At 45.4% G+C, this 16,883-nt stretch overlaps 1 protein-coding gene across 1 annotated transcript in view; it reads left to right on the top strand.

Moving 5' to 3' along the window:
- The first annotated feature begins 6,339 nt into the window (after positions 1-6,339).
- The window catches only part of slc7a5 (solute carrier family 7 member 5), a 33,353-nt gene continuing 22,809 nt past the window's right edge, over positions 6,340-16,883 (top strand). Inside the window, exons 1-2 of the mRNA XM_088938800.1 lie at positions 6,340-7,055; positions 11,998-12,123. Coding sequence (XP_088794926.1) covers positions 6,473-7,055; positions 11,998-12,123 — 709 coding nt within the window. The 5' untranslated portion in view covers positions 6,340-6,472. The remainder of the gene's footprint in view (positions 7,056-11,997; positions 12,124-16,883) is intronic.

The following is a 16,883-nucleotide window of genomic DNA, read 5'->3' as shown; positions in this document are numbered from 1 at the left end:
TCGCAGAAAAGCCTAATGCGCGCCTGTTGAAGAAGCACGCAACACATCCCACACCTACTTGTGTGAACGGAACATTTAGTTACATAAGCCTGCCCACGTGGTGCGTGTGTCGAGCCCCCTGCAGACCTTTCCCATACAGTTCGTACAGTCTGCGGCTCTGTCCGCCCCCTTCATTTCCCTTGTGCCCGGCCTGATTTTTTTTTTCTTTCCCCATCAAAGATCTGCAAACAAAAAGGGTTTATTTGTTTTGTTTTGGGGTTTTTGTGTAGTGTAGGAAGGGGGGGTTCCAGTCTCGAGAGATGTTTATCTAAGCTCGCTTCTTCAGGTGGACTGTGGCCGCGTACGCAGCAATGTAATCCTGTCGAGACCGAGGCCGTGGCGCTGGAGCCTGGGCTCATTGTTCAGCCCTCTGGGGGGGCCTCGGAGCGGCTCCCCGCCCAGGGCGATGTATCCCTTCTGGGTGACGGCTCCTTGTTGTCAGCCAGCGTGCGGAGGCTGATAGCACCGCCACACTGACAGATATTACCTTTGAAGACCTTCGGGGTGTTTTTTTTTTCCTCCTCTGGAGGGTCAGGAAACAGGTTTGTTTGTTGGTGCAGGTTGTGCTGTGCGGTGAGCTTCTGAACTCGTGTTTGCTTTTCTTGGGCTGTGCGGCCCTGACGTGCGAACGGGAGGCTATTGTGTGGGGAGACCTTCTGGTTCCGTCCATTGTGGGGGATGAGAGGCGCCTACTGGGCTTTGAACTTTGGAAATTTCACTTTCATGTCGATCTCGGTGGACACAGCCAGAGCCAGAGTTATGTAATAATTGTTTTTCAATCCTTATCCTTAGTTTTAGCAAGGTTAATGGTTTAGCTGGGAGTACTGATGGCAGATAGAATTCAGTTATTCCCCAGGTTGTAACCATGCTCTATAGGTTGTGCCGGTAAAATGGGGGAACCTACTGCTGTATTTTTGGGTATCATGCATCTTTTTGTATTTCAGCTTTGCCTGCTGCTTACAAAGGGTTATGGAAGGAATTTTTGCATGGGGAAATGGAGCAAACTTTGTCCCCCAGGAAGTACTCTGAGCAATTCCTTTGTCACACAATGTTTCTGTGGCAGCAGTGGGTGTTTGCCTTTTTTTTCTTCTCTTGCTTTATACATATAAATATAGTCTTTAGAAAGCAATTATTTTCACTTTTTAGACCAGCGAACCTTTTGTCCGATTGCACAGGCTCGTTGTGAAAAGCTAAAGGAGCCTGTTGTGAGATGGATGCCTCATTCGAGGACACAAGTCACCTGCGGAAAGCACGAGCTTCAGTAAGACTACCAGTGCAGCAGTTTTATTGATTCTGGTTTGGGGTTTTACTGATGAAGCAACAGGGCAAACTCATTCCACAGATCTTTCCATGAGAAATGTGGTGAAATTAAGTGACAGTTAATTAGTTACCTGTCACTGGCTTATATAGAAAAAGCTTAGTATTTAAAGCTTGAAATTGAAGTTTGACCACACGGCTGCAGCCTCCTGCTGTATAGTATTGTTTGTCCAACAAACTCTGGTCCTGGACGCTCAGGTTGCTGGACTTGCCCGCTGTTCCCCCTCAAACCTTGCACAACTGTGATATAAACAGATTTCTGCAGGAGCATCTGTGTCAGACCCTGCATGACTCATGCCAAGCCTACAGCAGGTGTGGCAGCATTTGTGTTTGCTCTAGTCAGCACGAGATTATCCTCTGCTTGTTCCCTGACGTGTATTATCTCATTGGTAATGCAGCTCCTTTCAGTGTGACAGAGGTGTATCCTTTAGCATTCCATACTAGCTTTATTTCAGGAGACTGGCCTCCTCGCAGCTGTGGATGGATCATGCAGCTTTGTTTCATCTGCTGTTCTCAGTCTCCCTTTTCTCTGGTTTTTAAGGAAACAATCTGGGACAGGAATACATCCAAGCAAGATGTTTGTGTCTTTCCTCACCCCCTGTTTCTAATTAAAAACCTATGATGAAAAGTGGGATTAATCTGATTAATACCCACCTGCCTGTGGGCCTTTCTGATTAACCTGGTTTGTGCTTGCCAAAATGTCTTGATCATAAAGTTAAATGACATGGGGTGAGAGCCAATAAAAAAACAGATAAGTATTTGCTGAACTGACCATGTCAGCTGTAATGCTGTCTTTCTGGTGATGGTACCCTATTGTTGATCTGTGGTTGAATTCCACCTTCACATAAACCGGGCGATTTCCATTGAATCACCTTGAATCAATGGTTAGGGTTTTCTTGTCATTCCCAATTTCTGACCGATCCATGCATTTCAATGTACAGTGCAGGATGCTGGAAACTGAGCAGCAAGAACCAGTGGAGCCTCACAATGATGATAATGGGACAGTAAGGAATATAACTCCAAGAATAACGATGGTACATCCCAGAATGTAACACATCAGTACTGGTACTCTACACTCCTAGCACACACCAGAAGCCCTTGTTAGGCACCAGTGATGTTATTAGTGTGTACTATTGTCTATGAAATATGTTCCCTTTGGTTACACAGACTGTTTTCATTGTTATTTGACGCATAGCCATAGAGCAATAAATATTCCACTCTTAAAACAATGCACTGTCTATGTGTCGGGAGTACAATGAATCTGTATCGGGATCATCATAGTCTTACTCTCCAGTGCAAGTCAATGAATGCATAAGAATACAAAATTGCACCATTACAAAGATACAGCATAGGGATATGCATAACCTTGTCACCCCCCAGCAGCAAAAGCAGAGATCCAGTCACACTAGCTATCAGAGCTCATGTTGCACATTGGCCAGGTGAGATACTGCTTTTGGAATAGGCTGCCCTTTTTTGGGGTCATTCAATTGGTAACCCTAGTTCCATTCAAGCAGAAACGTTTAATTCTTTCTCATTGCTGTACACACTGGTCAATTGCCCTTGTGTGATAAAAGCAGTGATAAAACTGTCTGTGCTCTCAGTGGTTTGTCTGAGCTGGGTGTCTGCCTCTCGGTTGGCTGTGTGTGGAGTTTCTTAGGTAATTCAATCAGTATGTAGCAGAGGAGAGCACAGACTGTTTCAGTTGTGCTTTGCAATGCCCATGGCATAAAATAACCCCGGCCTGTTTTTATTACAGAAAATTATGCAAGTTCCAGACGTTCTTTCTGTAGGCTCAAGTGGAAGTAGACAGCAGTGAACCAAGTTTCACAAAGACAACCTGCTTGGCCTCGACTCGCCCTGCTTCAAAGTATTCTCCTGTTTTCTAAGCTCTTCAGAAATTGGTGAATTAGGTTATAGCTGTCCCCCAGGGTAGGGGGTGACCCCACAATCCCTCATCCACCTGAGCAGCTGTCTGATTTTTCAAATGGCCAGGTCGAAAAGTCACAAAATTCGACACTTTAATATTTTGTGCATATTTTCCTGAAAGGGCTATTTTAGTTCTGTATTCCGCAAAAGAAGATGACATGTACAGTTTTAGCTTTTATACCAGTATGAATCTATTTTATGAATTACAAGTAATATAATCAACTTGAAAAGGTAGTATTTTTAGCAAATGTTGTACTTAAGAGCTAATGTAAATCACAGCTCAGGCCACGTTTTAGCCGAGCTGTTAATCACCGGTACTGAGCTGTTAATGACTGGAAGTGGCATAGGGTACTGTACAAATCCCCTTCAGCTTTTTGAGAGCTGAAAGCAATTTTATAAATACACCTCAAATATTGTCAGAACCCAGCTGGACCACAAGTCAGAAGAGGCCAGGGCCCCCCAGGACTGAAGTGTGAAAGCACTGCAGTACATCGCATGGTGTTACTGATCCAGTGGAGACCATGAGACCTCCTGTCCTGAAAGTGAGCACGTTGAAGACAATCAAGTGGCTTTGTATCCAGACCGGGAGAGGAGCCATTCTTCGGTCACTATTTTCCCAACTGCTGTACTGTTAGATGTGACATTGTTATATTCTCAGAAAAGTATACAAAACAGTATAAAAACCTGTCCAGGAGACAAAAGGGCTAGATATTACATTTTCATAATAACAAGCAATATCTTCGAACCTCTCAGGGAAAAGTCAGAATGTTATTTCGTACTCAGTTTCAGATGTGCATGCGAGACGGGAAATTGCTTTAATTTTTTTCTTCTTATCTTCTCAGGATAGGGAGTCATTTTAAAGCCCTTCTGGAGGACCCAGGTACAGATTCCTAGCTCTTGGAGTTACGATTAACATTTTTTATGAAAAAGATTGCAGTCTCCATGATGTCTCCAGATGTCTTGCCTCTAGCCCTGTGTGTTTTTATTTCATTTTCTGCTGTGATTTTGGTGTGCCAGACTTATTATTCCTGTCCCGAGATCCCATAATGTTAGAAATTCTTGTACTGTGGATTTGCTTGTGCTTTGTGCTTGCAGTTTTGTGCAGAGGTCTGCACATTCAGATGAAAAAGGAAGGAAATGATATTTCATCCACTCTGTCCAACTGCAGATTTGAACTTTATTTTGTAATTTTGCAATGAACGCATTCCTTTTAGAGCTGTGTGAAATGATGTGAAGGGCTCCTTGGTCAGTTGTCTTATGTTCTTTTTACACAAAGGGTTGGAGGAGTCTGGAACTAGTTATACATCCATGTTGTCGAAGATGAGACCCTGGTGTCTTTCATGAAAAGGCTGGATGAGATCTTTTTCAGCAGTTCACAATAAGCTCCTAGCACCCAAACTACTGTGCCTAAGCACAGTAGTTTGGGTCTTTCTCTGCTGTGTAATGTTTAGTTGCATGTTCATAAACCTTAAGTTAAATTCACATTAACTTTTCCACATAACTGAACCTTTAGTTTAAAGGTGCTATGCTAAGAAGCTAATTACCCTAGTTAAGGAACACATTACCCAGATACAGTACTATATGCATTTAATATGTCTGCACAGCGAGGAAACTAGATTTCTCACTGGGGGGTATGAGTTCAAGTCCCCTTTGTGGCTGGTCCTGATACGGTATATTTTTGAGAAAGAAACTTTACACCAGCTGTTCCAGTGCAATGCACTGACGTCTTGGCCAGGAGGAATGGTATTCTTAATATGTTTAATTGCTCCAGAAAGAAGGGTAAGCACTGGTCTGATGATTCGTTATGCTATGTGATGTATTTGCTTTGCTATATTTGCATCATCCCTCTGAAGACTTTACCAAGATTTGACGGTACTTAACACACTTAACTACCATTCATTTTAGTTTTCCACATCTTTCCAAAAGTTGTAAAACCTCAACAAAATGTCATCCTTCTGTTAAAGATTTTTACAACATACAATAGCGATGGGAGAGTGCAACCTTCTCTTGTAACAGATCACATAAACATTGATCACGATGGCCCTCACAAAAGCACTTTATTCTGAAATAGTTCTGTACCATGCAGGGGCTGATGGCTTGCCGAGAGGCTGCAATCCACCAGAGGAAACCGTGGGGAAGCCATCTCATCTTCAAAGGCATCGGCATCCATTGTGTGACAACACTGTTTTTAGACAAAGTGGATTTTGGTGCTAAGCTGGAGAAGGCAAGCCAATACCCTTTTGGTCATTTGATCTTTACAGTAATATACAACACCACCGTTCACAACCCTGAAATAAGGAAAACCAGCAGCAAACGGGGGTGCCTGCTTCAGAGCAGCGAGCTCGGGCTACAAGCCACTGAGATGAGAGATTTAAAGCGCTGGATGGTTTGAGAAATAGGTAAGTCAGGATACAAACCCAAAGAGGACATTTGGGTCTTTGTGATCGAGTAGTTTGTCAATCCACAGCTATTCCTTGAAGGATCCCAGAGTTAGGAATTTCGTCCCAGGGATAAGCTTCAAGATTTCTCATATATAATTTTTTTGGGGGGGAAGCCACCGCACTAAATTTCCACTTGTGAATCTGTGTGCTCGTTTCAGTTGGGAGTTCACAGTTCCTCCCTGGGCTGACGTTGTCATCCCTATTGAGGGACCTGAATACACAAATCTATTCCCCAGCCTCTGGTTTTAAAGACTAGAGAAAATCAGCTCGCTCAAACTGTGCGTGTATGTCAGGCCTTTGGAACTTTCTGAAAAGTGTATTTACAGTGAAGGCTTTCAATAAAAAGGACAAAATACGTTTTTTTTTTAATTAAACAAGAGGAAGACATGCGAGTTTAAGTGCAGTATTTTTTCAATTGTGCCTTCGTGACATTTTACATACCGTAGTACGAGACATTTAAACCGGCTCGAGAACATTTGCCAGAAAATAACGGTTTAAGCCAGTAGATGGAGCCTTGTTTCAGCCATACAATTTAGGAACAAACTATCGTGCCGGAGGGAGAGGGTGACGCTGACGCTGTGCATAAATAGGAGGAGGAGAAGGCGAGTAAGCTTATGATGCCGTAGCCAGATCCTCAAGCAGCAGGTTTAAGACGTACTCCTCCCTCCAAGTTTCAGTCCCGCTGTAGTACTGATCAGACACCTGAGACAATCAAGAGCAAACACAGAGCTTCCCGATTCGCCGGCAACATGGCCAACCTGAAGAAGAGAAATTCCAATACGTCTGCGGACCGGGAGGAAGAGGACAGGCAGGCGAAGGAGAAGATGCTGTCCTCGCCCGGCGGAGAGAACGGGGACAGCCGGCGAGACCGCCCGAGTGCGCCGGGCAGCCCCGAGGTCGGCGGCGCGGCGGGCGAGGAGTCGGTCGCCCTGAAGAGAAACATCACGCTGGTCAACGGCGTGGCGATCATCGTGGGTACCATCATCGGCTCGGGCATATTCGTGACCCCGACGGGAGTGGTGAAGGAAGCGGGCTCGGTAGGGTTGTCCCTTATCATCTGGGCTGTGTGCGGGGTCTTCTCCACCGTCGGGGCGCTCTGCTACGCCGAGCTGGGCACCACCATCTCCAAATCCGGCGGGGACTACGCTTACATCCTTGAGGTCTACGGCTCCCTGCCGGCTTTTCTAAAGCTCTGGATTGAACTTCTTATCATCAGACCTTCATCGCAGTACATAGTTGCCTATGTGTTTGCTACCTACCTCTTGAAACCAATTTTCCCAGATTGTAACGTGCCAGAGACTGGATCCAAGCTGGTGGCCTGCATGTGCATCTGTAAGTACCGGAAGGTTCGGACCCGTTTGTTAATAATAATAATTGTTATTATAATTATAATAGTTATTATTATTATTATTATTATAGTGTGTGCGGTCTTTGTCAAGGTCGCGGTCTTGTTTCACAGGGGGCTGATAGCACCTCGCAATTGCCGGTGCTGATGAAGAACTGCGATTTGTACGGGCACTGTTTCATTCATACTCGACTAATGCGCCTGTTTATTCCTAGGATCCTAGGTTTTTTTGGGATGTTTTTTTTTACCCCTAAATGTTATTATAAATAGGATGGGTTAACAAGGACTGAGTTGCCGCATGCGAAACGGCGTGGTGTGTGCCATGTGTCTTACTACAGCAAAAGAAGGAAGCTCTCCCGCGACCTATTACTGACACTCAGTGTTATTCACAGGGGCCGGACCTGCGGCTGTTACCAGGAACTGCTGAAAAATGCTGCTGTTATTTCATCATCTCATTCATGTCGTTGCAGAAACCAGACAAGACAAGTGGGTAGCTGTGCGCAGCCCTGGGGGCTGGCGGGTTTCGTTTCAGTATAGCGGGGGCCAGGCCCGTTCATAAACGCCAGTGTATCGTTTCCTTTGCCCCGTGACACCCAGAGAGCGCTCGTCTGACCCCCATTCGCTGCCTTGATCAGCGACCAAACTCCCCAGACGGGGTTGCTCAACATTTCATCCAGTGAGAACTAAAGTCCTCGAGTCTGCAATAACGTTTTCGGAGTTGCTTTACCGAGCAGACCTGTGAATTTAGCAAGCCCCAAACCCTTCTTGTTCCGGTTCTACATACTGTACGACAACTCTCATCTTTTTTTTTCTCTGCTGGAGTTACATTTCAAACCTTTTCCAGCTAAAGAGCTTTCGCTACAGCCTGAATACTGTAGATATCAGCGTGTTGGCGCTGGGATGTGTAAGGATGCGGTTTCTTTCTGTTCTCAGTGCGTTGGACAGTGGTTTAAAGTGCATGAAATACCGGCGCACGACTTGTTGCGGGGTTTTTTTGCGTAGATTTTAAATCGACAATATTGCTCTCTCCTGGAACTCCGATGACTGAATTACTTCACTGTCTTTTTTAAGAACACTTGGGTGTGTACCATCTGGACATTAAGCTGTCTGGTGCCTCTTTCTGTGCCACTTCGACGTTTTCTCTGCTTACTTACATATCGCAGTCTAGACAAATACAGGCGTAACTGTGGCATCTTCATTTGCAAAGGCGTCTCTGCCGTTTTTGAGCAGATCTCAAAACACATTATTTTGTTAATGCAGTTCAATTCTAAATGACACGTAATCTCGTCAACATGCGCCTGTCAAAAAAAAAAATCAATTCTCGGATTCGATAGAGGAAGCACGCCACCACAGCCAGGTGCCGTCTTTACTTCTGTCTCGATTGTTGATCATCTGTCAAACCTTCGCTCCTTCTTAAAAGCAAAGGTGTTTCCGATTGATTTACTGTAATTTAGAGCCGGAGTGCAGAAGCTTTTGTCCCACTATCACGCTAATCAGCCGTGGATTAGTTTCAGCTGTGCTATGGAAGGGCCGCGGTGAAATGCCGACACATCGCAGGTGTAAAATGCACTGTGTGTCCCCTTGTCTCGTTCTGTAGCCGAGCCTTGCCAGACCCCTGGATCGGCAGCTCTGGCCCCAGCGTCAGCAGGGCCCTGCCAGTCCCCCGAGGTGCAGTGTGGTTTATCCAGACACCATCAGGAAAGCAGATTTCAGCCCCTGACTGGGACAGGGATCAGTTCACCCAGCATCAAACGCAGACAGGCCACAGAGTTATAATCCGCCATTCAAAACCTCTTCTCTGCAGGCACTGTGTGATCTGCTGTCAATCTGCATGCAGTTTGCCTAAGCAAAACGCCACTTAAGGGAAGAAGCAGGCAAGGTGAAATGGAAATGTGCTTTTTTTGTGCCCGCCAGCGTGGTGCTGGACAGTTCCCCTGGTGTTTGGAGAGAGGGGTGGCCTTTGTGTGTCTAGTCCCCGCCTGTGCCTCGGGAGAGCTGTGTGCGCTGATCTCTCGTGGCGGAGGGCGGGGGCCTGGGCCTGGGCCGGGGGGGGGGAGGAAGCAGAGCCGCTCTGCTGGGTGGCTGATGCAAGCTGCGGCCTGTGTGTCTCAGCCAGCTGTAGGGAGGGCGTGTGGGCAGGAGACGCAGCGCCGAGCGGACTGGCGGGAAGCTGCTTGCTCAGTCCCCGCCTCGTCTCTGTCGCATGGCGGCGGGATGCGTGCGGTACCTTCAGCAGTCCCTGCTCGGCCTCGCGCTTCCCTCTCTGTCCCATTGACCCACATTCCTGCACAGCGCAGGGCTCTGCCTGGTTTACTAGGTCAGGGAAAAGCCTGTGCTTTTTCAGTGTCCAGCTTGACCTGATCTGACGAGCTGGGATTTCTTCAGTCTTCGGTGGGCCTTCTTCCTCTTCCTCCGTGTGGTTTGGAACTCCACTCTTCCTCCAAAATCTCTGCTGACAGGCCTCTTCTCTGATTACATCTGCTCTGAACATAACTAAGTGGGAATAAAAGCATGAATGGAACAGGGCGCACAGAGCAAGTGATTTAACTGAGATGCAAATCAGGGAGGAAAAATAGTTTTTTTTCCCAACCTGCAACTCTTTTGACAGGTGCCTTTGGATGTCGTTCTGCTTTCATCAAGTCCACGGAGGCAGACCTATTATTATGAGGTGGTTCTGTTTGGAAAAGCCCTTATAATAAGTCTTCATATTCCACTCTTCCGCCTCTGCATTTAGCCTGACGCATTTTAACATGCATCAGCTGCAACAACATGCAAACTAAGTTCCAGGGAAGATATATCAGATAGGATGCCTGCAAAGGTTTCCCAAAATAGAAGATTAGCCTCTCAAGGTTTCAATGGAGTTTTAGAAATGCTGAAGTCTACATTGATAGGCTGCCAGTGCCAGAAGATAGCCACAGACACATGTGACTGTTCATTGCCAAAAGACATGCTTTTTTGTGACTGAAAGACCAGAATGTAGAACATTGTGCTGGCCTGCTCTGAGCCGCACAGCACACAACAGAATTGTGTTCTGGCCTAGCTCACAGCCCCTACTGTACATCTTGCAATGCCAGCCAATGCCACACTTCATCATAGTCTAACTGGAAGATAATAATTCCCAGTGTTAAAACAGCTCACTGTGTGCTTCTCTGAGGCAGTGAACTTAAAAAGAGAGGCTATTGTAGAGACCACAAAATAGGCCGAGAATTAAAACAATGAGGATTGTGATGTCCTCAAAGCTTTGGTGTCCAGCGAAGTTCAGCATGTTTGTAATTTCTTGCGGTTCAGCGGTCTGTTGTATCAGGGCGGTGAAGTTATCGGTGTTTTTGCTCTTCAGTGTCCACTATGGCCTGCATGCAATACGTGCAAGAGCTTGGCTCCTTGCGTGTGCCGATCATGGACACGGTGCTGTGCCACGTTTCCTGCCGGGCAGCCCCGTGGTCTGACGCCAGTTTGAAAACGCTGCTGTGGAAACGGAGGCTGTTAACTGTGGTGCTGAACAACTTGGACGGCGCTCTTGTGTCTCAAGGAAAAAAAAAATCTTGAACAGCAGGAACCCAGTTCTCAGTTTGAAAGCACAGGAGACGTTACCAGCAGAATGTTCTCTGTTGAGGATCAAGCCTGCTGCTTTAATGACTACGGACCTTTCAAGAAGGAAGGGGTTCCCTACTGATCATGGACTTGACAGCTATATACTGGCATCAGGAGGTCGTTTTATCGCAGCTTGCTGGTTTTTGGACACAAAATTTCACACCCATTGTCCAGCCAAATTCTTAATCAGAGGCTGTCTTCATCCCGGCAGCCACTGGGACTTGCATATTATGCTTCTGCAGTTGTGCCCCAATTACAGGACTTTAGGTCTGGTAAGAGCCCTGCCATATAACAATGAACAGTCTCGGCACAGAGGGGCACTCAGCAGTGGCTAGTCACTTGACTTTGCTTGTAATTCGGGGCCTGAAGCAGACGGACTTTATAGATAAGCCTACAGGGAAAAGGGACAACTCTGTTAGTATTCATTTTGATATTTATCATTTAAAATGGAAAAAGTACCATAACTGCACATTTAAATGTACTAATATTTCATAATTTAGTTAGATTCTTTAGGCCATTTTCTTTGCTCTTAAGAGGAGGAATGTACAGCAGCCTGACATTAAAGTGTGATGTTAGAACCCACCACTGAAAACTCATACTGAATTGCTATATTAAAATTGCTGCTGCAGATCTCTGGGTGTAGCCAAGGGTGATGCTATTTTTCTCTTCTGCTACATGTGTATTTCCCACAGCCCCACTGAATTTTTCCCATTACCCTGTGCCTTAACGCCTGTTTCCTGTTAGATCTTATTATATCTTGTGCACTTCTCTGATTTATTTTTTATGGAAGTCAGGGGTACTGTGAGCACACATTTGGTTTTACAACATAATACTTCCTCTTTATTGTGCCTTTAAATACTTTCTCTGTTGGTAAAGAATTGTAACAAAAAGGGCAAAGAAAGCAAAACATTGCGTGAGTGCGGAAGCAGTGCACCATGGGACGTCAGAGCTCTTTATATGTACAGTATTATGAGTAGGGCTGGATGAACTTCCTGTTAGATCTTTACTTTGATGTTTTTCTTCTTAAACATATTTACTCTTTCTCTTTCTATGAAATGCCTTTATCATATGATTTTTTATAATGTAAGAACTGAAGAAAAGTCACAAACAAAACCGTCCATGAGGCCTGTTTTGAGTACTTGGTTGCTGGTAGCTTGTTGATTCACCCACGTATCTCTTGAAGAATTCTAACACTGCTGGCCTTCATGCTCTCCTTTTTTAAATACTAACCAGAACTACACACTGCACTCTGAATGGCCCACCTGCTCTGAGTAACGCTGTGCACTGCTGGAAAGTGGTTGTGTTCAAGCTCTGAGTCAGCCTGTCTCTGTGTTCCAGTGCTCCTGACGGCAGTGAATTGCTACAGTGTGAAGGCTGCCACTCGCGTCCAAGATGCCTTTGCAGCTGCTAAGCTGATGGCCCTGGCTCTCATCATCATCATTGGCTTTGTCCAAATTGGGAAAGGTAAGACTCGCACACTCGCACACTCGCACACTCGCACTCTGTACTCGCTGTGCCTGAGGTCCTGAGCAGTTCTTCTGTACCACTTCCATTATTACATGATTAATGCCCATTTACCTGTTTATGACATGTTTATAAAAGGCATGAGTCAACACTGATGGCACGGAGCATGACCCAGCTCATGACATTTAGAGTTCATATACCTGAATTGGATAATATGTTTATTTAATGTTATTTATAGTTTACTTGAAATGTCTAATCTTTTAAATATTTTTATATTTAGAACTTCTGAGACTAAATAGGAATGTTTTATATCTGCTGATGCGTTTAAACAATTGAAATATTGCTTTTTTCCAGCTCTGGTACACGTGCGTACACTTCTTGCCAGGAAAAGTCAGCTGTTTTCTGTGAACAGTTTCTGGCTGTTTGTGACCTTACTTAACTGTACTTTGTGAAATGAGCCCAGCAATGTTTGAAGCTGGAAAGTGTAGAGTTAGTGTATGACTCTTGCCCGGTTTGCTCCTTCTTGAAAGAACGGCCCTGATAAAGCAGGTTGCAGACGGCTTCTGCCAAGAGCATGCACACGCACAGAGTGTGCAAGGAGCTTGTCAGAATTCAGCGGAAAGTGCTCATGTGATCTTCGTTCGCTCCCATGTTCTTAAAGAGTGCGTAAAAGCCCTCAGAGCTGTGAGCAAGTCATCGGGAATATTAGAAATTTCTTACCAGGTGACAGAACAACCTCACGCAGACCTTACACATCTGCCCTCTGCACCTTGGAGCTCACAGCAGTCCAGTGCTTCACCAGCTCTATAGACCTCAGAGGTCTTGAGGTCACCAATAACCAACATAACTTATCATCTCCCTTCCCTGTCTTTACTCTGATGAAGCATTTGCAAAATCGTGCATTGTGGAAGGAGCTTTAAAAAAATGACAATGCATCTGAATATACATCTTAATATCTGATAACTAAGTGTCCAGTTTTTCCAGGTTTGGAATGAACAGATCTCCGTCTTTACTCTGAAGCATTTGCAAAATCGTGCATTGTGGGAGGGGCTTTCAAATGATGACAGTGTATCTGAATATACATCCGTGGAATCCCCCCTCTTTATTGGGTAGCATGGCCAGAGGGTTTCCAACATGAACCGTGACCTTATCTTGCCATTCCCAGTAAGCATCTCAAACCAGATAGCAGTGGCAATGACCTCTCTCTGGCGATTCCTGTTGGCCAGGTGTGCTCATTAACCGTCTTCTTACTTACCGGCCTCCCGACCCGGAAAACGACCGAGGCTGGTATCGTAACCTAATCCCACTATGCTCACTGCTTCATAAGACCTTGAGGGTTTGTGGAAAGGCAACCCTGACAGCCTCAAGAACCGCTTACATATAGGAAGAGTCTCCAGCTGTAGCCAATTCCGTGATTTTCCTTGTGGGAATCCAAAGAATGTGGGTTTCCTGAATACAATGACCCTTGATATCTCACCTGTGCTTCCAGTCGCAGCTTCACTATAACACCTTGGTATCTTAACCAGGTGTCCAGCTTTTCCAGGTTTGGAATGAACAGATCCCCGTCTGTCTCTGGAGGCTCTCCTTGCCTTCATGCGCTTTCTGTGAGGGGCGGACAGACAGTGCTGGTCACAGCAGATTTGAGGGTTAAGGTGTGCAGAGGCAGTCTGGTACCTCGTAGCAGTGACTCAGATGGGCATGCCTGCATGTAGAAAACTGTATTGATGAAGGTAGAAAATGATCGTAAAAACCGTGTTCAACAGCTGCAGATTTCCAGTTTGTTTTGCAGGACAGTTGGCATAGCTGGTCATAATTATTGAACACTATAGCAGCATTTTGTAATTTAGTCTTTCAGAAGTTGTATTAAGAAGTTGTTTTAAGTGGGGGGAAAAAGTTGCCCGTGTTACAGTTCTTCTTTTGTTGTGGGTTTCTGTCAATGAAGTCCCTGTGTTTCGTCTGGACTCATGTGGCAGAAAACATTGGCAACTCAGGGGAAAAACCTAACAGTACAGCCTGTGTTTGTGATTCGTATTGCACTTTGAATACTTCAGGCAGAGGTTGTCTTTCATGGCCATTAAATACACAGTGTATTCACCAGCAATTGTTAGTGTTTATTCATGGGAGGCTGTGTTTAGCATAGAGTGTGTACCTGCACCTTAAAGTTGTGTTATTTTCTTAAATCCATGTCCCGCCCAAGATCAGCAGGTCTCGCCCTCCGAGCTGACCTTCCCGTGCGAAGCAGCGCAGGATCGGAGTGCTGGTCTGTTGTTTCAGCTTTCTGGAAGCGGAAAAGCTGTGATCAGAGCAGCCTAACCTCCCGCTCACCAGCATTGTCGTCCGGAATTGAATTTTCAGAAGAGAAAAAAGAATGCCCAAGGCTCAGATCAGCTGTTCTGGGTTTCCTGCGTTGCCCTTCGCCTCGTCCCTCTGCTTCCTCCCCTCTTTTAACCTCTTCAGCACCAGTGACAGTGGAAGAGCAGCCATGGGGAACATGGGGCGGTTCTGATCTGAAAGCACAGGTGCGCCTGATGAGGTTAAGACAAGCTGCCTCATCTGCGATGCGCTGAGATCCTTGATTAGCCTCTTGGGTGGGCTGCAGCACTCAAGGAGGAGGGTCTTGTTTAAGGATACAACAGCATTGCCCACCTTAGAAGCTGGAACCCGTGACCTTCTTCAAATTACCCATGAGCCCTAATCACTTCTGCGTGCTACATGAGCGCAGAGTACTTTTTCCTAAATGTGGAATTTGCGGTTGTTTTCGGACTGGGTTCTCGAGCAGCGCTGGGAGAGAATGCCGCACATTCAGGGCCCACCTTGAGGCCACACGGTCAGGGGGCCTGGTCAGTCACAGGAGGGGCTGCTGGCTTCCAAATGGGACGGCTTTTAAAATCTGCCAAAATGGGAATTGCTGTCATTCTTGGTTTAAATGCATTAATAAGAATAATAAAATAATAGCATTTATTTTACAGAGTGCCTTTAAAAGCAATCCTCTCAAAGGTCAAGAGAGAGTAAAAAATGGCTCTTTTTATATGAATGATGGAGTCCCCGTTTTGTGGCAAATCTATGCATCTTAAGACATTGTCAGCAGTTGGATTAGGGCTGACTGCAGCTCTGATGTCCCTGTGAAAAGAATGACATGCTGATTTTTACATGCAAGTGAGATGCCTGAGCATCGCAGTGCTCAGAGTCTCGGGACCTGCTGATTCGAAGGTCTTACAGCCACCTAGTGGTGGAAAAATTAAACCTGTGAGATGTCTGCGGTTGCCTGAGCTCTCATCTTGTTTCACTTTTGCAAAGATCTTCCTTGACTCGGTTGATTGCAGCATTAAATTGAAACTACTGTGTAAGCGGTTTTACAACTTAACAACAATCTCGCCACTTAATTATTTCTTCCATAACACTTCTTGGAACAATGGTTTGAGATGTCTTTTGAGCTTTTCTGTTTTGCAGGGTTGGCTGCTAGAGATGTGCCTGTGATTAGACAATGGTGGTTCTTCAGTGGTGTCCGTATCCCAGTCCTTCCCTATACTGGAGTCTCGGTAATCATGAGACTGGGGGTAGAGAGCCAGTTATCTAGTGAACCTGATCAGCCAGAGTGTTGCCCTAAAAGGAAAAGCAACACATGCTTTTTACCATCTTTAGAGGAGTGATTCTCTTTTTGCTGGAAGAAATGAAAGGTGAAAGGGGTGATCCGAAAGATATTAACTTCAGTTAGATCCACTCAATAAACATCGCAGCTCAGAAGAATAGGCATGTGAAGCCCTGTGAACATGAGCAAGTTTTTGTTTGAATGAAAAAACTGTTACTGCCACACCATTTACAGAAGTGATTTGCAAGAAGAGAAAACGTTCAGAGAAGCTGCTGCAATCTGGGGTTGAAACGCCATTGAATTATGTTGGGAACAGCAGGAAAAAATGTAAAAAAGTACAGTATTACGAAGCACTGTGATAAACCACAGATGAATGTGTATTTGGCACTGACCTGCCTGGGTCAGTCTAGACATGCTCACCAGCCTGACACCTACAGCTGATGGACAGAGGAAACTTGAAACCACGAATGTCACACAACTGAAAAAGAAAATAGCACGCAGACAGGGCACTGTAGCAGAAAGTGGAACTGCGCACATTGATTGCTTGGCCCACTTTCTCTATCTGGGTCACAGATCCAGATAGGCTTTAAAAGGCAGATGACTTGATCTGAATGTTTTTCAGTCGTGCTGCCTGCTCAGGCACAGAGCTGTAGCCTGTCTTGTTTCCGAGGTGGACAACAGTGACAAGAGGTTAGCACTGTAGCTGGCAGGCCCATGCTGAGAGCAGGCAGTGCAGAATGCCATTGGATGGCTGTGCCGCTGAAGAGATGTCAATCATAAAGCAAGGTTGAGCTTCTGTGGGTCATAGCAAATCAGTAACTGGTCACACTTCGGCCACTGAATCAGTTTAGCTTTTATTCATTGCCCTTGTGCAATGCAATTTATACTCAAGACAGCCCGTGAACATGAACAGTGGAAATTTCTGGTCTAAACCGCAACAGCAGAAGACAGAAATGATATTGTTACTGAAGTTGTGGCTTTTAAAGGTAACTTTTAAGTGGAACAGCGTTAATGTTCTTAGACATTTTAACATATAAACTTCAACTTGGTTACGATTTGAGATCTCGGCATACTTGGCTCGGATCTTATTGATGTTCCTGGAAACAATGTCCAATCAACGTTCTTGTATTTCGTGTCTCTGGCAATGATGTAACTCTGAATGTGGGTTCCG

Source organism: Atractosteus spatula, chromosome 21 (assembly GCF_055471065.1).
Source record: "Atractosteus spatula isolate fAtrSpa1 chromosome 21, fAtrSpa1.hap1, whole genome shotgun sequence".
NCBI lineage: Eukaryota > Metazoa > Chordata > Actinopteri > Semionotiformes > Lepisosteidae > Atractosteus > Atractosteus spatula.
Note: the sequence above shows the minus strand (reverse complement) of the source record. Positions and strands in the feature narration are given on the sequence as shown.